General features: G+C 57.7%; 1 protein-coding gene across 20 annotated transcripts in view; it reads right to left on the reverse strand.

The window, feature by feature from the left end:
• Positions 1-21,521, reverse strand: part of LOC117642323 (coiled-coil domain-containing protein AGAP005037) — a 113,880-nt gene that overhangs the window by 13,939 nt on the left and 78,420 nt on the right. For 12 of the 20 annotated variants that reach the window (XM_034380468.1, XM_034380410.1, XM_034380460.1 and 9 more), the window contains 7 exons: positions 5,331-5,493; positions 3,688-3,859; positions 2,932-3,069; positions 2,435-2,550; positions 1,417-1,464; positions 1,041-1,091; positions 112-201 (listed from right to left, as the gene is read on the reverse strand). In XM_034380468.1, coding sequence (XP_034236359.1) covers positions 112-201; positions 1,041-1,091; positions 1,417-1,464; positions 2,435-2,550; positions 2,932-3,069; positions 3,688-3,859; positions 5,331-5,493 — 778 coding nt within the window. The remainder of the gene's footprint in view (positions 1-111; positions 202-1,040; positions 1,092-1,416; positions 1,465-2,434; positions 2,551-2,931; positions 3,070-3,687; positions 3,860-5,330; positions 5,494-21,521) is intronic. The other 8 variants (XM_034380492.1, XM_034380453.1, XM_034380535.1 and 5 more) reach the window with 6 other exon arrangements.

The raw sequence follows: 21,521 nt of genomic DNA on the forward strand, positions 1-21,521 counted from the left end.
CTTTTCTCTAGCTCGAAGGTTTATTGTCTGTGAGTAATCCTTTCTTTTCCTTTATTTGGTTCGAATAAAAAAAAACCCGACAAACAGACAAAATGCATGAACAGGACTTACCTCCATGTTGGGGAGAATGTTGTTTAGGTGAATTCATGTCTGGGGGTTCATCACTGAATGAAACTGACTTCTCGAATGAAACAGATTTATCTGCAATGCAATAGAACGTGTAAAGTACAAAAATATTGTAAAATAAATAAAAACTAGTAAAGGAGATAAAAAAATTAAAACATATAGCAATAGCTGATGAACAACATGCAAGAAGGAATGCTGTTGTAACCAAAGTAAATTGAGATCTGCCACATAAACAGTGACAACAATAAACAAATAATGACCATCTCATAGAAATTAGGAAATAAGAAACAGGTCTTTAAAAGAAATTCAAACACCAATATTTCATAAAAGCAAGAAACCTTCAACGGTCTCCTCTTTTCATAATAAATCAAGTAAATTTTCCAATATAACAAGAACCAGTCATAGATGGTAGTGTAAACAATTCATGCGTAGTAATGTCACCATGCGAAAGAAAAATAAGTACATGTGTTATACGCAATGAAGCAATGAAAGGCAACTTGTCACATAGCTACAGCAATAGTTTCTGCTTATAAGAGAGTTGTGGCGTCTGAACTCATTGAACGAACTGCTTGAAGAAAAAACAGTAATAGTTAATGCTAATGATGAAGCATACAATAATTCTGGAATGTAGATTCAAGCAGCTGAAAGCATGTATACAGTATGTTGTGAAGATATATTGGGTTATATTGAACGAGAGGAATGATAGTGAAATTAGAAGGGCAAGAACATCGGAATAAAATGACAGAATTTGAGTCAGAGCTTTGAGGAAAGCCCATTAGTTCACAATACCTAGTGCTACGAAACTGTCTACTTTAAAGCAATCTACAAGTTGTTAGAATGACGCACTAAAATCCAGTATTTGAAAAAGAAATAAGCCCCCTTAAGAAACAATGCATCAAATGAAGAAGCGCTACCTTTTCCTAATTTGGGGGGTTTCACATCACTCCTCACAAACGTGGGATCGTCTGGAGGAAAAGACATAAAAACAAATAAATATGACCACTGAAAATTATGAGCAACTAAATCTTATGAGATTCTGAACAAATTTGCATTTCCAGTATTGACAAGGTGTTCAAGCCAAAACCTCAGGGAATACATCTGTATATAGGAGAGACACCAATCAAACAGTGTTTTCATGACCAGAGAAATCATGCCGTGGTCAAAAGGAAGACGGAGCCCTCAGAAAAGTTGAGGGTCCATTGAAATGAACAAGGCCTCTTGATCAGTCATAAACATTTTAAGTACCTATCTCTTGAATGGACAGCACTTAATAAATTTTACTAGACTAACCTTGAGAAGCTGAGCTGCATGGGGCATGAGTATCAAACTCTCCTGAGGCTGAGTGACACACCACACAATTACACAAGGTTAAAATCTAAGAATTTACAAGTACCTACAGCTACATATATACCATGATCAAAATATATTTTACAGTCAAAGACTTCAGAATTAATGCATCCTCAGTAATTTAAAATCAATTATGACTATAAATGTAATGAAATAACTTTGAGGAGCTAGTAAAAGCAAGCCTAACTGTCACTAAATATTGAGTGCAAATGCCACCTAAGACCTACAACCACTACTTTCCTGTTTCTTTCGTCATTTTAGCTTGTACACTAGCATTGAAAAAAAATAAACCCACCAGTGCTCAACATGACAGCTCAACAGCTGCATGGTGCCTTACACTTAAGAGAAAACTTTTATCAAAAGATAAGCTTTAATTAGGATGTCCAAAGACATGAGGGGGCATCATGGTTACCCCCAACCTAGTAAATTCTTTGGACATCCTAATTAAAGCTTATCTCACTGTTTAAAGATGCCTTCAATAGCCATCCTAAAGTAAGGAAAACTGAGGCACTGAACATAACTGTAGCAGTGGTAATATGTACATAATCTTTCTCAACGGTGAACCAGTGCACACCATGAGTGCTAATGGGTTAATAAATTAGCATTGCCACATATTTAAAGCCTAATATGACAGCCTTGCTTTAAAATTTAGAAGCAGTAATAGTTTCAACAGCCAACAGTAGAGGTAGTAGTAGACCAGTCACTAGGTCTGCAATAATTAAGGGACACTAGCTGTGGTAAAAAAAGATAGAGAAACATCTGAAAGTTTTTCTCATGCTTATTACAAAAAGAAAGAACTCTAAATCTTGATTTTCTATTATCCCACTCACGGCGTTAATTCATACTAAGTTTTCTTTCCATACACCCACAGTTCTAAATTGATGGTTTTAAGTAGTTTTCTAACTCCAAAAACCAACAAAAAAGCATTTGTCCATTGGTTAAGTCTAATATTAAAACTTACCATTACGGTATCCCTGAGATCCTGGCACAGCAAGGTGAGTAGGCCCATGTGTCAAAGCCTTCTGAACCAAACCAGTCAAGTTGGCAAGTTGGCGTTCCATATTCTCAACTCGTATCCTGAGCAAACAAAGGAAGGGTATTGCACTTTGTTAAAAGACAAGAACTCAGAGGTAGACCTCTAAATCAAATGAAAAGTAGGCGAAAAACCTATGCTAAACAGAATAAAACCAAATCATTACAAACTTGTTCCCTTTGAGGGTTTGTCTCTTGTAAATTATCGTGGCTCATATGCTTGACAATTCCGAGTTCATTGGCTACTATTTCATACATAAATCTCAAAATTAGCATGCTAAGACCAAATAAATGCACAAAAGAGAGTTTGGGAAGTTGAAAAAATTCAGAATCACACAATCATTGAAATAAGCGATACAAGACCTGGTTAAAACCAACAAGTAAAAGCAGAATATACAGATTTGGAAGTGAATGTGGTGGTCGTACCGAGTCACGTCGTAAGGAGGTCCAGCAGGGGTTGGGAAAGGAGCCCTCGCAGCAGCAGGGGGCCCACGCGGGCCAGACCCAGGCCCAGGTAGCTTGACGCCATAAAGGGCATACTGCTCATCCATCAGCTCCGTGTCACTAGGAGTGCGTGTCAGGTGCAAGTCAGTATCAGGATCAGGGTGCAAAACATGTGTTTAGCAAGAAGCATGACAGAACTAGAATCGGAAGGATGAAAACTTTCTGTATTTTTGGGATAGAATTCTCCATTTTTTAAAGGAAAAACAGGGCTGGTTTTCGATGAACTGTTTTTCGAGCAAGAGCTTGGAGTGAGCACAATCCATTCAAAGAAAGGCAAGTTAATTGTGTAAAAGTATTCACAGACTTTGCAGGAGCCAAGCAGCAAACAAGTTGAACAACTCAGATGAATAAAGAAGCCACATTGAAACAAAGACCGTTAGATCATTAAACAAAATCTGTAGTCGCAGTGTAATACAAAATAGACCAAAATGAGGTTGAACAGTCACAATATTTTTGCTCTGCCTTCTTGTCACTCATCATAAATTTAGCATGTACATTGGGTAATGAAATCATTTTTACCATGTAGGGAAAATAAAGGGATCTCATAATTATGCGCACAAATACACACACATGTACACACATGTACACACATATATGGCAGCTAAAGATACACCAATTCTGGCATTATTTACATCAATGATTATGCAAAAGACAAAGAAAAAAGAGGAGAGTGCTTACCTTGCTTCTTCATCAATGACAGGAGTGATGGAACCAGAGCGAGTGCCATACTGCCCATAGTAGCCTTCTTCGTAAGGCACAGCAGCTGAAGATGGGTATGCTGGAGATGGGTAAGCCCGAGGACCTCCTCGTTCAGGTGAGCTCATGTAACCACTTTCTGCATGGATTCGGTCTGTACAGCAACGGATAAAACAAAGTTGTTAGTTTTTGTTCCAGTTTGGTTTTATCAACTCATTCCTACAACCTAACTGAAAATTTTGGCAGTTACATGTAACAGATAAAAACATGCATTATACAGACATGTTAGCTACAGCATTAAAGTCAACATGTAACCACTGAGTATAAATTGCGTTGTGCCTAGTGACTGTGACACCAAAACATTAAGTGCCTGTATTTAGTTTAGTTGCTTGAATGTATGACACAATTTTTAGTAAGTGCAAGTTGTAATGCCGATATTCATCGCGCTGTCGCTCAAGTTATTAAGGTTTAACAAATACTGTCATTAATTAATAAGTGATTAGAGACAGAGGGGGTGGGGGCGTAGCGGGAAGGGTGTGTTGTGTAGTGGGAGTGGGTAGTGGTGAGGTTAAGGGTGTGCCTACGCGCTTACTCAAAACCATCCAAGACGGTAGTATTCTCTGGAAAAACCTCCAACAACAAAAGTAGAGTACAGAGCGCTTTTAAGTACATCGCACCCATCTTGCGACGTAACTTACTTGAATGCCTGATTTTGTATTGAACCCAGGCAGACGCTAGCGACTTAGCGATGGGCATTTCGGATTCTGAGTAGACCTTCTAATCTTTAGTGAGGCCTTAGCCTCAGGTGATTGTTGCCGTTGCCCACGAAACACCCGCAACACGTTTTAGCGCAGGGCGTCGCGGCTGGCCTACAGTGAGGGTGTCGGTATGCAAGTTGCATAGCAACCTTTCCGACACCCCTGTACCGGGTGTTGCCTATTTCTCTGGCCGCGCGGGTGGCACACCCTTTGGAATGAAAAGGCGAAGCAAAAAGGCATCCAACAGTATTCTACCAGCGCTCTGTACCCTTGGTTCTCTCGACACCTTAAAGTCGTACCATACTAACAACAATAACAACAACAACGACATGAACATGAACCAGAGCAAGCAGATGAGAATCACGATGCCAGCATTCCAGGAGCATTCCTTTCCTCTCCGCGCCCTCGGACCACCAACCTTGAGACGGAGTGGGCGAGGGCGAGGCCAGCGAGCCGGAAGCACCCTTGGCCTCGCTGGGCGAGAAGGGCGAGAAATACGGAGGGAAGTACTTCCGGTGGGGCGGTCGCGGTGGCCGGGGCCGGGCCGGGGGGGCGGGGCCGGCGTACGGGGAGACCATGGGGGACACCATGGGGGAGACCATGGGGGACACCATGGGGGAGACGGGGCTGTTGGGGGGGAGGTAGGAGCGGGGCGGGGCGGGGGGAGCGAGAACGCTTTTCATTGGGAGCGCTGAACACGAAACAGGGAAACAACAAGTCTTTAGCTATCAAAAATACCATGTCTAAATGTCACACTGCGTCACAGCTGGGTGGCGTGATGCGTGCACCGACCAGCCGACCACCGAACATTTCATTGCTGGTACCAAGAGTGAAATGATATTCAACATATGAGCTAACTTTACTCACCAGAGGGCGGGATGTTCTTGGGGGCGGGCGAGTAGGCGCGCAGCATGGAGCCGCCGCGGGGCAAGGTGGCGGACGCGCCGGGGCCCGCGCCCGGTGGGCCGCCCGGGGGGAAGGAGTGCGTCATGTAGTAGGGCTGGGGCGGCACGCCACTCGCCTTGCTGGCCTGCAACACGAAAAGCAACAAAAACGAATGAGCAGACTGCGGAGACTGCGGAGACGAGCTTCGCGAGGCGGTTCCGTCGCTCTGTCTCTCTCGCACTGCTCCCACGAGTGCGACAGAGAGCGGCGTAACGACTCTTGGTAATGAGCGTGCGGGTGTCGGTCAAGCGCCACTCCACTGTGCGCTGCGTCCGCGGTGCCGTGGCGGCGCGGCCGAAGCCAGGCCTCGCGGGCCTTGCCCACGGAGGGGCAGGCGGCCGAGCCGGGGCGGCCGGCGTGGCGGCGCGGCGTGGGGTTCCGCGGCCTGGCGCCGGCAGAGGCAGAGCGAGGCAGAGCCTTTGGGCAGAGCCGAGGAACAAGTCGCGTAGCTCGTCGCCGGTGCTGCCCGCCGCGTGCCGCGCGCTCAGGTGCACGTCGTCGCCCTCCTCGCCACGCTCCTCCCCATGCCGGCATGGGTCCGGCCCTGCGCCCCGTCGCGCTGCTCGCCGCCCTCGCCGTCGTCGTCCTGCTGACGGACGGCAGCGACGCCGCCTGGACGCCGTTGGAGGCGCAGCGCCGCAGCGGCAACACGACGGCCACGCGGACGCGGAGGGTGGCCGTCTACGACTCGGTCTACGACACGGTCTACGACGCGCCGTCGCCCCTTCACGACGACAAGGACGACGCGCTGCTGGCCGCGCTGCAGCGCGTGCGCGCCGGCCTCGGCAGCGTGCGCCCGCCCATGCACAAGGTCCTCCTCACGCAGATCGGCTACATCCAGGTGAGCGTTGTTGGAGAACCCCCCGGCACATTAGCCTCAGACCACGTCCTGTCAGGTGCACAGGGCGGCGGTTAGGGGAGCAGAAACAAACCCATAGTTTGAGGACGACCAAACGTGGCCGCAAGGGTGGCAGGGCGGTTGGGGCCGGCGGGAGGGGGTTGGGGGTCGAATGCCCCGGGCCGGGCAGTGGGCGGCCAGTGGGCTTCATTAGAAGTCCGTTAATAAACCAAACTCCGCAGTGCACCAGGGGCAGGAACCGACCAGAAACAAACTTGGCGACTCTAGTCCAGCCGTCCACGACGGGTCCCGGGCACGGGGGGACATCTCCTTTTCAACCCAGTTGGTGGTTCGGAGCCAGCATTGTGCGGGACCGCGGCAGGGCGTAACAGTGGTGTGGCGTGGGTGTCACCCGTGCCATTGTCAGCAAAGCAAATCGAGTCGGCGGCAGGGCAGCGGAGAACGCGCGGGAAACCGATGGCAGTCTCATGTCCGGTAGGAACCGCACCACTTCCCCGTGCGGCGCGCGGCCCGGCCAGGCCCGGCCGCGTTCTTGGCGCGCGCAACACTTGTCGCGGCACCGCGGCACCGGCACGGCGACCCCCCGCCTCCCCTTCCCCTCCCTGGTGGGGTCTGTTGCCGGCCGTTGAGCCCGCCGTGCCCTGCCCAGCCCGCGCGGCACGTGGCGGATCGCGATAAGACGCCGACGCTGGAGGCACGCGGCACGCGCCGAGCAGGCACAATACCGCTCACCGGCTCACCATTACCACCATTACGCAGCGAGGCCTAGCGCTTGACTCGGCCTGCCCGGCTGTCTGGCCTGGACGCCGGGACACACCCACCGGGACGGGCCGCTCCACACTACGCACGCCGCGCCGCGGAGTAGACCGGCAATTCCAGAGTCTAGCCGTCGCTGGAGAAATGATGTCGGTCCCCGTGATATGTGGTCCAGGGCCCCGCGAGCACAGCGAGTCCAGCGGCTCCAGCGGCCAGTTCCAGTGCGGACGGCCAGGGGCCAGGGTCCGGGGGTGTGGCTCATTGGCGTGGCTCATTGGCCCAGCGCCCGGAGCCCCGGAGGCTTGGTGACGGTCCCGGGGGCCTGTCGTGTGACTGACGGGGCTGCGCGCGCGCCCGTGTTTGTGTGTGTGTGACGCCACCAATTCGGCCGGTCGAGCCCCCCACGGAAGTGAGAGGAACCGCAACGCGACACATATTTTTTTACCGCCATCGACGCACGGCGCGGCACGGCGCGGCACGGCGCGGCACGGCGCGGTTGCGCTCCCTAAAGTGAAACCTCGCCGCGGTCCGCGCCGCGGACTGTGGACTTGACTTCCCTCTCGCCCTCATTCGGCATGCGCGAGCCCGCGAGTCCGAAAAAGGGCAGCGCGAAAAAGACTGACTAAATGCCAACGGAACCAGGGCTTGGGCACGTGCCAGAGAGAGAGGGAGGGAGAAAGATTTGGGCCGAGGCGAAGCGCCCAAGCGCCCTGGCATGACCACCCACACCACCCACTCGGCCCCTGTTTGTGGACAAACCAGCAACCCCGTGGTTCAAGCAAGCAGTCAGCCGCAACGCCCCGAGCAGCCCCGCGTGAAGTGTCGCGCCGTCCGGACGCCGTCCGCGTGAAAGGAGGCCTCGTCGCCGCGCGTCGCGCGTCCGCAGTCCGGAGAGCGGGGAAGCTCGGAGCGGCCCTGACTTGGCCTGCTCAAACGCCTCGCGGAATCGAATCGGCGCTACTTTGTACGGCCAGGGACACGCTGCTGCCGCTTTCAGCCTTGCTTTTAGCCGGCGCGACGCGCCACCGCGACCTCCGACCCGGACACCAGCACCTGCACGTCCAGCCGGCCGGCCGAGATAAGGCCGGCGTCAGCGAGTATGCAAATGCTTCCGCCTGCACGGTTAGAAATATGACCGTAGAATTACCAGATTAAAATCCGTAGATTTGAAAAACGGAGCGATCCGTAAACTAGAAAAACGGAACTAAATACTACGGCACGAATCCGTAAAATTGGGTCCAAAGTCAGTCCTTTTGCGTCCACGCGAGTCCAACGTCAGTCTCAGTCCTGTCGCGTCCCCTCAGGTCCAGAAGCGGTCCAGTCCGGTCCGGTCCCGTCCCCTCGGGTCCCAAGGCGGTCCCGTCCGGTCCAGTCCCGTCCCCTCGAGTCCGAAGGCAGTCCCGTCCCGTCCAGTCCCGTCCCCTCAAGTCCGAAGGCAGTCCCGTCCCGTCCAGTCCCGTCCTCTACAGGTCCTCATGGGTCCCGTCCGGTCCCGTTCCGTCCCCTCGAGTCCTCTTCGGTCCTCTTGGGTCCTCTTAAGTCCAGGTCCACTTGGGTCCATTTGGGTCCATTTGGGTCCATTTGGGTCCATATGGGTCCATATGGGTCCATTTGGGTCCATTTGGGTCCGGGTCCTCTTGGGTCCATTTGGGTCCATTCGGGTCCATTCGGGTCCATTCAGGTCCTATCGGGTCCTATCGGCTCCTCTTGCGTCCATTTGGGTCCATTTGGGTCCATTTGGGTCCATTTGGGTCCGGGTCCTCTTAGGTCCATTTGGGTCCATTCGGGTCCATTCGGGTCCATTCAGGTCCTATCGGGTCCTATCGGGTCCTCTTGCGTCCATTTGGGTCCATTTGGGTCCATTTGGGTCCATTTGGGTCCATTTGGGTCTGGGTCTTTTTGGGTCCATTTGGGTCCATTTGGGTCCATTCGGGGCCATTCGGGTCCATTTGGGTCCTATCGGGTCCAATCGGGTCCTCTTGCGTCCATTTGGGTCCATATGGGTCCATTTGCGTCCATTTGGGTCCATTTGGGACCATTTGGGTCCGGGTCCTCTTGGGTCCATTCGGGTCCATTTTGGTCCATTTGGGTCCATTTGGGTCCAATCGGGTCCTATCGGGTCCTCTTGGGTCCATTTGGGTCTATTTAGGTCCATTTGGGTCCATTTGGGTCCTTTTGGGTCCGGGTCCTCTTGGGTCCATTTGGGTCCATTTGGGTCCATTCGGGTCCATTCGGGTCCATTCGGGTCCATTTGGGTCCTATCGGGTCCTATCGGGTCCTCTTGCGTCCATTTGGGTCCATTTAAGTCCATTTGGGTCCATATGGGTCCATTTGCGTCCATTTGGGTCCATTTGGGACCATTTGCGTCCGGGTCCTCTTGGGTCCATTCGGGTCCATTCGGGTCCATTCGGGTCCATTTGGGTCCAATCGGGTCCTATCGGGTCCTCTTGGGTCCATTTGGGTCTATTAACGTCCATTTGGGTCCATTTGGGCCCTCTTGGGGCCATTTGGGTCCTCATCGGTCCCCTAGGGACCCCTTGGGCCACAAAAAGACCAATATGGACCCAAATGGACCCAAATGGACTGAAATGGACCCGAATGGACCCGATAGGACCCGAATGGACCCAAATGGACGCTAGAGGACCCGATAGGACCCGATAGGACCCGATAGGACCCAAATGGACCCGAATGGACCCAAATGGACCCGAATGGACCCAAATGGACCCAAGAGGACCCGGACCCAAATGGACCCAAATGGACTCAAATGGACCCAAATGGACGCACGAGGACCCGATAGGACCCGATAGGACCTGAATGGACCCGAATGGACCCGAATGGACCTGAATGGACCCAAATGGACCCAAATGGGCCCAAGAGGACCGGGACCCAAATGGACTCAAATGGACCCAAATGGACGCCAGAGGACCCGATAGGAGCCGATAGGACCCGATAGGGCCCGAATGGACCTGAATGGACCCGAATGGACCTGAATGGACCCGAATGGACCCAAATGACCCAAATGGACCCAAATGGAACTAAATGGACGCAAGAGGACCTGATAGGACCCGATAGGACCTGATAAGACCCGATAGGACCCGAATGGACCCGAATGGACCCGAATGGACCCGAATGGACCCGAATGGACCCGAATGGACCCGAATGGACCCGAATGGACCCAAGAGGACCCGGACCCAAATGGACTCGAATGGACCCGAATGGACCCGAATGGACCCGCATGGACCCGAATGGACCCAAGAGGACCCATATGGACCCAAATGGACCCATATGGACCCAAATGGACCCAAATGGACGCAAGAGGACCCGATAGGACCCGATAGGACCCGAATGGACCCGAATGGACCCGAATGGACCCGAATGGACCCAAATGGACCCAAATGGACCCAAGAGGACCCGGACCTAAATGGACCCAAATGGACCCAAATGGACCCAAATGGACCCAAGTGGACCTGGACTTAAGTGGACCCAAGAGGACCGGAGAGGACTCGAGGGGACGGAACGGGACCGGACGGGACCGGACGGGACCCATGAGGACCCGAGAGGACGGGACTGGACGGGACGGGACTGCCTTCGGACTCGAGGGGACGGGACTGGACCGGACGGGACCGCCTTGGGACCCGAGGGGACGGGACCGGACCGGACTGGACCGCTTCTGGACCTGAGGGGACGCGACAGGACTGAGACTGACGTTGGACTCGAGTGGACGCAAAAGGACTGACTTTGGACCCAATTTTACGGATTCGTGCCGTAGTATTTAGTTCCGTTTTTCTAGTTTACGGATCGCTCCGTTTTTCAAATCTACGGATTTTAATCTGGTAATTCTACGGTCATATTTCTAACCGTGTGGAGCGACGCGCAGCGCGAGGCACGCGGCACGCAGTGGGCTGCAGGGGTAGCTCTCCGAGGACCGTCCACGCGGGTGTGAAATTCCGAGGACTCTCAAATCGATTCCCGAGTGCTACCCTCGTGGAAGCAGCAGCGAGCTTCACCCCGCGCGGCGACAGAACGCAGCTTGGAAATGGAAACGGCGATCCGACTGGACTGCTGGACGCGGCGCGGCGGCGCGGCGGGGCGTCCGGAGTCCCGGGCGGTCCCCGATCGCGGCCAATCGCGGCGGCTCATGGCGGCATTCCCCTCGGCCAGTTAGCGCGTCGTTCCACGCGACCTGGCCGCCGGCCGCCCGGCTAAAAACAATCTGTGAAATCCATCACGAGCGCCGGAACCAATTACCGGTCGCGAAGCGGCCACCGGCCACCGGCTCGGCGACGTCGTTGTCCACGACGGCGTGGTCGTGGTCGTCCCCTTCCGCCGCCAAATGACCCCGCCGCGGAGGCCGCCACGCACCGGGCGGGGCGCGGGGCACGGCGGCTCCGAAAACTGATCTGGATTCAGAGGGAGCCCGTCGTGTTGTCGGCAAGCCCGCGGCGAAAGTGGGAAGGGCAGGGCAGGGCAGGACGGAGCAGGACGGAGATGGAGACATAAACGGGACAGATAAAAGCAGCCGAACCGAGCGGAGGCACGTCGGGGACCGTCGGCGACCCTACCCGCGGCAGGCCCGGCCGGCCGGGGTACGGTACGCCGCCTTCCATTCCAAACGGAGCGTTGTTCGGTTCGTCCTGAGCAGCGGCAGCGCCAGCAGCACCGCCGTGCCGTCATACCGTTTCCCCGGGGCCTGATGGCATCGCCCGCATCGCCCGCCTGAATCCGCGGAAGGGAATCCATCCGTCCAGCCTGGCGCGTGCCACGCCGACGCAACAAACGCACGCCGTTGTCTGTTTCGCCGCGCTGATGCTGATACGGTCGCAGTCCGCATTGCTATGCCGGGCGGGGCGGGGCGGGGCGGGGCCTGTCAGCAGCGCCGTTGTTTACTACCTCACCTCCTCCGGGTGGCCGCCCTGTCTTACTTCCACGTCCCTGTTTCGTGTCGTTCGCCTCCCGCCCGCCGTGTTTCCAGAGTAGAAGCGCGGGAAAGCCAAACGAAGCTATTCCGACCGAGAGCCTAAGAGCCACCCTGTCTCACGGAATCCGCATAGTTATGTTTTGGCTCAAGCTGCTCAAGCACGCTGCACGTGGGTGGAGTCTCCAGTTTGTTTGCTTATGAATTAATTTTCTATCGAACTGTTTTATTCGGTGATGTCCGACAGAACGGCCACTGCTCAGCGCGTGGACGTTCGAGTGCATCCCGTTGCGTAACGGTAACCGTGTTTGTTTCGTTTTGCCCGCAGTTCCTGCGCTACATCGTGCCCGTGCCCGAGCTGCCGGAGCTGACTACGTGCGTGTGGCTGCGCTCCAGGAACCTGACGCACAACCACCCCATCTTCTCTTACTCCAGTGAGTGCAGCCACCAGGCGAACACCGGCGTCCGTCTTTTTCCGCCCTCAAAATATTTTGTTTTTGGCACGAAAAGTACTTTTGCGTTCCGTGAGCGAGAAAGGATGTTCGTGGCCGCGCCGCGCCAACGCATCAAAACCGACGTTCTGGGGATTGCGAGATGGTTCGAGTCCTCGACGGGGACGTTGTTGCGTCACGGGGATGGGAGGTCGGGGCGCTGCGGCACGCGCCTCCCGCTGGCTTCGTCGCTCGCTGTCTCTCTCGCACCCGCAGGCCCGCGCGGGACGCCCCGTGAGTGCGAGAGAGACAGCCGGCCGGGCCTCCAGCCGCTGGACCGGCGCGTAATAGCACGCCGCACTAATTGCGGTTCGGAGCTCGTCGCCTCGCTGCCAGTGTGCCAGTGGCGGCGTTGTTCTGCGGCGGCCGTTACGGCCATTACGTACTTCTCGGCCTCGGCGGCCCTCGGCGGCGCGCGTGACCGCCGCCGCATCGGCCGCTTCAACGCGCGAGGCTGAGCGCCCGGCGAGGTAGGCCGCCGTGACACACGCCTGTCGCGCGGGAGAGCCTACCCTCGGCGTCGCAGGCGCTAAGACGGCCGGATGAGTCACTGGTTCGGACTGGGTCTTCCTCCTTCGGCGGGTCGCCGTCGGCGTGGTCGCGAGGACCGCGCGGAGAGTGCCGTCGCCGCGTCGCCGCCGCCGCCACTAAAAGCCGGTGTCGCCGCCATCAAACGGCACCCCGGCCCGGCGGCATGCCGACTGGCTGCTTTCCACTCGGCTCCACTCGGCCCACAGCCTGTCCCGAAACGTGTCCCCAGGCTTGTCCCGACACCACAACGAGCAGCAAGGCCGGAAGGCAGCGGATTAAACTTACTCACGCACGCCTGAGTAAATTGAGCAACTGCGGCGGGCCGCCGTCTATGACTATAGAGTGATTGCTGTGCCGCGGAGCTGAAAGGCCTGCCGAAGGATGACCTAAATTAGCGGCCCTACTCGGGGAGCGCTTCTCGGACAATGGGCTGCCCGCTGCTCCGCCGCGCCGTGCCAGTGGAGCGCGGCGACACTAGGAGATGCCTAGGCGGTGCACAGTGCACCTGCACTGCATGCGCCGAGTGCAGCGACAGTGTCGCTGAAGCTAGGCGACCGGAACGAAGCACTTCCGCCGCGTCGCCGAGACGTCACCGAGGCGATGGACCTGCGCCTGCAGAACGGCCACCTTCTCCACTACCGACTCTCCAGTTTCGTTCCTCGCCCGGTTGCGTGCCTTGCTTGCCTGCCTGCGTCCTGAGTCTTGCCCTGCATTGTGTCCGCAGAGAACGAGCGGGAGCGGCTGGCGCGCGCCTGGGTCTCGCCCGCCCTGGAGCCGCACGGCCCCGGCCCCCGGCTGCCGCCGCGCCTGCACCTGGCCGTCAAGGAGAGGCTCGTCTTCGTGGAGCCGCTGCCCGAGGCGGCGCAGCGACGCTGGCTGCACCTGTGCGCGTCCTGGGACGGCCAGACCGGCCAGTACCGCCTCTACGTCGAGGGCAAGCTGCGGCGCTCCGGCGTGCGCCCCGAGGTGAGTGTAGGGCTGCCAACCTCAGCCTGCCTAGTGGGCTGTAGCTGAACTTTGCGCTCGGGTTGTCCCCCAGGCAAGCTGAGGCTGGCAATCCTTTCGTGGGAATTTTCGCCTATATACTTATGCGGCAACACAAGAGTTTAAGGAGGCAGTAGGCTGGCTATTCGCTGGGGAGGCCTGCCTCACCGCGCACGTGCGGTCAGGCAGGTCCACACACTCACACGCTCACTCACACACACAGATGAAAGCGGTCGAAATTCGTGACCAGACTAAGGTCCGTCTCACATCCTGCCGCATGACGTGATGAGAAAAAATATACAAACGGCAAAAACGAGCGCGACACCCTTGAGGCCAGACAGACAGGCACCCCCACGCTGGGAGTTAGACGGAGAGAGAAAAGCACATCCTGCTCTATTAGAGCCATTATCCGCGCCTCATTTGCATGAAATTGGTGCCTCACACCTCGGCGCCAAAACAAGCGCGTGGGGAGTGGGGGAAGGCGGCGGGCAAGGCGCGTGGCGGCTAGGCTGGCTCGCGTCGTCTGCTGCCGGACCGCCGGACCGCCGGGCCTTCACCTTCACTTTCACTGGCCGGCCGGCCGGTCCATTCATTTACAGCCACACGCGGTGGCCCGGCTCGGCCAGCCAGGGCCAGCCCGCTCAAAAAGCGGCGTGGTCAAAGTGCTCCGCTGTTTCTTTCGCCGATGCCCTGCACTGGAATGCGGCGTTGGCGTTGCCATCAGATCGACGGCGTCCTCGGCGGCCTCGGCGCCCACGTGCCGGACTGGGCTGGGCGGCCGGGCCGCGGGGACCGGAGCCATAACGGCGGCCGCGGCCACGGGAACGAGTTCGGCCGCCCCACAATGTCCAGCACTAATCGGTTACGGAGGGCGACTGCAGATCGCGGGGAAAGTCTGGAAGGGCCGCGGGCCACGCAAAATAGCGGAATGACCCCCATCGGCCAGTCCGCGGTCCGCGAAGCAGGGCCTCAGTTTGACTTGTTTTCCTTGTTCCGCGCGCAGGTGGCCGGGCTGACGCTGCCGGCGGGCGGCGACGTGGTGGTGGGCCAGGAGTACACGGACTTCGACAAGGGCCTGGACGACGGCGTCGAGGGCGAGCTCTTCGGCTTCCACCTGTTCCGCACCGCCACGCCGCGCGCCGCGGCGCCCGAGCACCCCGCCGAGCACGCCTTCGACGAGGACCTCAAGCACCAGCTGCTGTGGACGCGGCCCGGCGAGGACGACGCCGACGCCAGCCTGTGGAGGCGCACGCCGAAGTCGCCCCTGCGCCGCCGGTCCGGGGAGGCGTCGCCGACGTCGAGGCCCAAACGCCAGTACAGGCTGCGCCAGGGCTGGCCCGGCCCCGGACGGTACAGCCCGGCCAAGGACTACTCGCGCGTCGCGCCGCCCCGGATACAGCGCCTGTACGCGGCGTGCGGCGAGCGCCTGGCCGCCGACGACCAGGCCGAGGCCGTCATCGCCTGGACCGCCACGCCCGTCAGGGTCTTCGGCGGGGCCATGATCAGCAACGTCCAGGGCGGCTGCGGGGACTTTTGAGATGCCAAAGGAACACACCGGGGAACGGAACGTTCGTGCCAATGCCGTGTCAACTTGACGCCACGCCGAGCCATGCAACTTAGTCATTTTTACCTCGCCTTCTTGTTTCGCTGTCTTTATCTTGCCTTTGTCCCGCTCGCTAACGTGACCTGATGTCGGTTAGTTCTGCCTCGCGCCTCGCGGTGCGTGCAGGCCATAAGTGACGTAACGTAAGTAGCAGGGCCTACCCTGCCAAGGAGGTGTGAAATGGGCGTGTGAAAGCTATTATTAAGGAGACTGAGGCGGGTGCCACTTGCCGCCCCGTCTTCTTGCCCGCGGAACTGTCTGTCGCCCCGATAGGCAAATCGGAAGCCTCGTAGTTATGTTCCACTTATTTTTTTTAACCGGATCGCCGCAAGAAAGCGACGTTCGAACGCAGCGGTAGACTTAGCTTTTAATTTGTTATTTATTTATTGAATGAATGCGTAGCGAATCTGAATTAAAATAATGCACCAAAACTGTACAATTTTGTTGTTGTTATTGTTGTTAATATTATTATTTTGTGTTTGTAAGACATGTTTTAATAAAAAAAATTGATGCCACTACTGTTTTTCGAGTTTGGAGATTTCCTACTGTTATTCCGACGACCGACGACACTTATGATAACGCCGCCAGTGACACTTTAATCGGGGATTTGAGAATCAATTGGGACATGCATTCACATTTCCAGAAAGTTGGTTGGCTCAAAACCAGCCAAAAACGCACGAAAGGGCAGGCACTGCGCCGTGGAGCGAGGCAGCCGGGCAGCGAGGCTGCAGCGACGCACGATGGGCTGCCTACCCACGCGGCGCTGCGGAGCGAGGCTGGGCCTCCGCCAGCCAGCCACGACCACCGTGGGAATCCAGAACGCCTTGCGCACGATGCGTCTGTGTCCGTGTGTCTGAGAGTCTGTTAGCGTTTACCGTCGGGCTCTCTGGGTTCAATGCAAAGGACTCGCAATGCCTGTGGGGGCCAGCCACTGTCAAATCCTAAACCGATAAGTGAACCGAACCATTCCTCTCCGTTTTCCCTGTCTAGCGAACCGACCGCGCAAGTTATCTCCTTGTCAACAGGGCATTTTGGACACGCCATCACAGACACTTTGCTTCTGTTTCTTTCGATTTCTCGGCCTCCACAAACACCGACCACGCCTTCATGCACGATTCATTGCGTAATTAATATTTAGTGTGCTCGCGCTCGGCCTGGCCCGGCCTGGCCCGGCCACTCGAGCGGCCGATTTCATATTTTAGACACCCGATCAGGTGGAACAGCCTGGCCTGGCCCGGTAGGCATATCCGCCATCGGTGACTGGCGACTCGTTTGTGACCTCTGCAAACCCCACTGCAAACTGCCCGGCCCACGGCCCGGCGGTCCCCCGTCCGCCCTCGGTTAGTTTGACTTTCTCCACTCCGGCGGTGAAAAGTGTCCCGCTCCGCCACCAGTTTCGAGTGCTCTATCTAGGTTAGGTTAGGCCGGCCGCCCCCGAGCCATGGGGTTGCCTCCGCGCCAGTTCCGCGCCGGAGAGCCTGCAACACTTGATGGATGCACCCGGAGCCAGGCCGCCAGGACATCACTTTGACGGCAGGACCCGGCCGGGAACATCAGCGACTCTGCTCGCGTTGATCCGAACCACCGAACACGATAGCCACGATAGCAGGCAGCAGGGTGAGCGGCGGAATGTTGCAGCGCCCTGGCTGTGGCCATGCCGTGGCCCAGGATGGACCGACCAGGAAGGTGCGTGGCACGCAGTGGCACGCAGTGCAGTAGGCAGTGTCGAATGCACCGCGGGTCTGGCTGCCTCGCCGCAGCACCACAGCCTGACACTGCCCACCGCCATGGCTTACGCGACGTGACCAAATGACACGGCTGGAGCGGCCACCAGCCCCCATTTCCATTTTTTCCACGCGAATGGCCCCCGCGCGCGCGCGCGTGTGTGTATGTATGTGTGTTAGCGCGTGTGATATAACTAATCTGTCGGCGAGTGGTCATTCCGGAAGTGAAATTTTCTAGTCCGCACAAAGAGAGGGGCCCGAGAGAGGCCCTCTGGACTGGGACGCGGGGACCCCCTACTCGTCAGTCCGTCCTCCGTCGTCGTCGCCGAGGTGGTGGTGGCGGCCGCCTTTCTCCGCGGCGCGCCGCGTGTCGCGCGTCGTCTGCCCGGCGCACACCAAGCAGCGCCCCTGACAGGAGGTCGCCGCCGAGGAGGCGTGTCCAAGGCCGCCGTCCGGGATCGCATCACCGCGATGACGAGGATGTCGGCGTCGGCCAGGCCGCGGCGAGGCACCGCGACGACAAAGCGACCGTTCTCGTTCGCACACTGTAGAGACTCCCCGCAGGCCTCCGAACGGCGCTTTCGTCAGACTGTGTCGCTGTCGCGGGAACGCCCCGTGCGTGCGAGAGAGACACCGCGACGAAGCCCCGTTCGGAATGGGACTACTGGGACGGCGTCCAGGTGTGAGGGGAACACACAGGCGCGCTCGCGCACACGGACACGCGGACACACACGCAGCGTGATCGGAAGCACAGCTCGGCGCATTAGGGGCGTTAGCGCGGCGCGTCGGAGCGAGACGGCGAGACGGCGGGACGTCGCGAGGCTCGCTTGCACGAGACCACCCCGCCGCGCCGGCAGGACTGCCATCGGCTGCCACTGGCTGCCACTCCAGTCCGCACGCCTCGAGAGGCACGCCTGCAGTGTAGACACAGGGCAACCCATTTCCGCGAAAAACACTGCCTGCATACTGGATGTCGTGGCGTGCGGTGCGGTGCGGTGCGGTGCGGTCTGGCGGTGCGTTGCCGCGTTGCGGGGAGTGGCAGCACCGCCGGAGTGGCGCCGCGCTGCGCTCCACCGATCCGATTGCTTTGGCATACATCGCGGAGCGCGGCATCGGCGACGTGCAGGCATCGGCTCGGCAGGCCAGGCCCTCGGCCAGGCCGTCGGCCGGGCCCCGCAAAGTGGCTTCGATTCGTCGCGCCACCTCTTTCTCTCTCTCTCTCGCACTCACGGGGCGTCCCGGTGCCCGCGCGGGTGCGAGAGAGACAGCCTGCAGGCGGGGCGGAAGCGGATCACGCGCCGGGGGGTCGGGGGTCGAGTCTCCGGGGGCGCATCGATAATCCCCTTAAATCAGCCGGGAGGCGAGGGGGCGTCGCTAAACCACCGCGGCGCACCGACTCCCCCGGGGCGCCCCGGCGTTGTTTTACGCATCGTGCGCGCGTTTTCACGCGGGTAGGAAAGCGGCGGGGTCCTTACAGTGGCGCCTGGCCGTGCGGATAGCGACGACGACGTCGCGAACCCCTCTCGGCCCGCTTTACTGCCGGGGATGAAATACGCAAGGAGAAACCGGGACGCCGCGCCAAGCCGCGCCAAGCACCCACCCGATTGGTGGAGGCGGTAATTGGAAGACCAATAACGGCGCATTGCAGCCATTAGCCATCACCCAGCAGTGCCTGGGCGAAGCCGGCGACGTGAAAAAAAATGGTCGAATCCGAAATTGTCAAAGGCCAACTCGTCCAAAAAACAACAACAAACGAAAACCAACAGCAGGACGTTCACCTACAAAGCCGTGGCGGAAGGCCGGTGAGGCTGGCAGCCCCTCCCCCCTCCCCCCTTCCCGCCCCTGGAGATGGAGGGGCGGCCCCACCCACCCCACTGTGTGCGCTGCTGTCCGTCACAGTGCGGTCATGGGAGGGCAGGGCCTGGCAGGGCCTGGCAGGGCAGGGCCCCAAAAGCCGACAACGGAAAGCGTTTCCCCGCCAGCCTCGGGGGCCATCGGGCCGCATTCGCTCCAAAGGGAGAGAGAGAGAGAAAATAAATAAAAAGAGTTGACTTCCGTTTCTACGTCAGCTGCTCCAGCAAGGCAGGCTCCAGCCGCTGGAGGATGGACGGGCCGCGAGGCTACAGATCAATCTGCCTCGCCGCGCCGCCCCGCTCTTCGGTCGCTCCCTTCACACTCACCTGCAACAGAAAAAACACGGAGACGTCAGATAAAACAGTCAAACCGAACCAGCATTGACGTCCATATCGCGCTGACGCATCGGACGGCGCGTCGAGTCCACTCGGCAGCCATTGCCAAAGACCCGAGCAGACTCGATAACAAATATTTTAAAAAATAAATGCAAGGAACGACGACCTTTTTTTGTTAAATACAAAATTATAAAACGGTGGTGAATGGGAGGGGCGCAGAGATAACGATACGAGAAAACAGCGCAGCTCGTCCTTGACAACGAAACAAACTACCAGATCTGCCCGAGAAGCGAGCTCGTTCGTAATAAAGGTTTGCGTGGAGAGAGGAAAGGTTCCGTAACTACGTCCCGTCCTTCAAGGGGACTGGGCGTGCCGGCGTGCCTATGGCGTGCCTTTGGCCGCGTTGCGCTGCAGGACAAGTTACTGGCACTGGGTGCGCTTATCATAGGCAGAGCAACCTCCATGAGCAACTGGGGCTCGCGGCGCTCGCGCAGTGTGGGCGTGGGCGGGGCTGGAGGGGAGCAAGGGCACGGTGGGCTACGGAGCGCACCGCGGCGCGCCGCGGCGCAGCCGAACGGAGGCTCGTTCTGCTATCGGCCTATCTCTCTCGCACCCATAAGGGACGCCCTACGAGTGCGAGAGAGAGAGAGAGATCGCACTCGCCGATCTCGTTAGCGGTGTACACGTCCTGGCGTCTCACGCCGCAGCCTGGCGGTGTGGTGCTGCCGAACATCGCGTTTCTCATTCTGTCTCTCTCGCACATGGGGCGTCGGCGTCCCGCCTGGGTGCGAGAGGGACAGTAAAGTCGACTGTTACTGCCCGGAGGCGTCATTCGCGTTTTGTTCGGCCAGTCTGGGCGCTCGGCCTGGCAGGCCACTAGCTAGCCTCGTCACACAGTGTAGAGCACCACGGTAGTCACAGGCAGGCACAGCATCACCACCAGCCTTGATCGTCGCCAAAGGTATCGGAGTATTGGCTGTGCTGGGCCAGGCTCACGACGTGCCATCATAACCATTACCGGCGAGAGTCGAACTGTCCACGGCGGAGGCGGCCCGGCTCGTCGCTCTGTCTCTGTCGCACTCGCGGGGAGTGCCGTCAGGGTGCGAGAGAGACAGAGCGACGGAATCGGTCGGCGTGTGTGCACTCGTGTCCAGAAAGTTACGCCACGCGCCGCAACCGCGGCGAGGTAGTTTGGCGCGCCTTAAAGGAACCGCCGAATCGGAGGTAATTGAATTTGCGCAAACAAGGATGGGCGCAAGCCACTGTAAGCCGGCGAGGGAGGGAGAGAGACGGAGGCCCCCTCGGTGCAGCCAGCAGCCATGCGAGCCGAAATCCCAGCGCCGAGTCAGTCGGGGTGCGTCCTTAGTCGCTGTCTCACTCGCACAGGGCCGCCCCGTTGGGGTGCGAGAGAGAGAGCGAGCCCTGTTCGGAACGAGACTGGTGGCGAGGCCATCGGCCCGCCTCAGCCCAGTCCCACAAAGCGATCCAGCATTCAATCGACTCGGACAAGGATTGGAGCCGCGGAGCCTAGCCGCTCGCCGCGTGGATGCTCGATCTTGGATACCGTCAGACAGACACCGCGTGCACAGCTCGAGGGGCCCGGCGCCGCCCCTCGGCCACTTCACAGCCAGGCCGCCCGGCCGCCCCAAACAAGACCCGTGACCTTGCATTCAGGTGGCTGAGAAGGGTACCCGTGAACAGGCACACCAACACACGCGAAAAAAAAAACAACCAAAAAAACCTGCATGGTTCATTTGGTTCTACACGCTAAAATAGTCGTTCACTTTGACCATGCATTCAAACAACAATGTCCCCCTCCCCTAAAAAATTAACTCAGTGTTGCAGAGGACTCTTTCTGCATTTACTTAGCACTTGCACATCTAATTTAAAAGCAATTTCCCCCAGCCCAGCCCTGGCTGCCCTGCCTGCCGCGCCGCCCTTGCCAAGGCCTCGGCGCCGCCCCGGTGCGCCTGCCGCCTCTTGCGCCCATGTTTGGAAAGACCGCGCGACACTGCGTGGCCACTTGGGCCACTTGGGCCACTTGGCCGCGCGTGCGCCGAA

Source organism: Thrips palmi, unplaced genomic scaffold, assembly GCF_012932325.1.
Source record: "Thrips palmi isolate BJ-2018 unplaced genomic scaffold, TpBJ-2018v1 HiC_scaffold_1, whole genome shotgun sequence".
Taxonomy (NCBI): domain Eukaryota; kingdom Metazoa; phylum Arthropoda; class Insecta; order Thysanoptera; family Thripidae; genus Thrips; species Thrips palmi.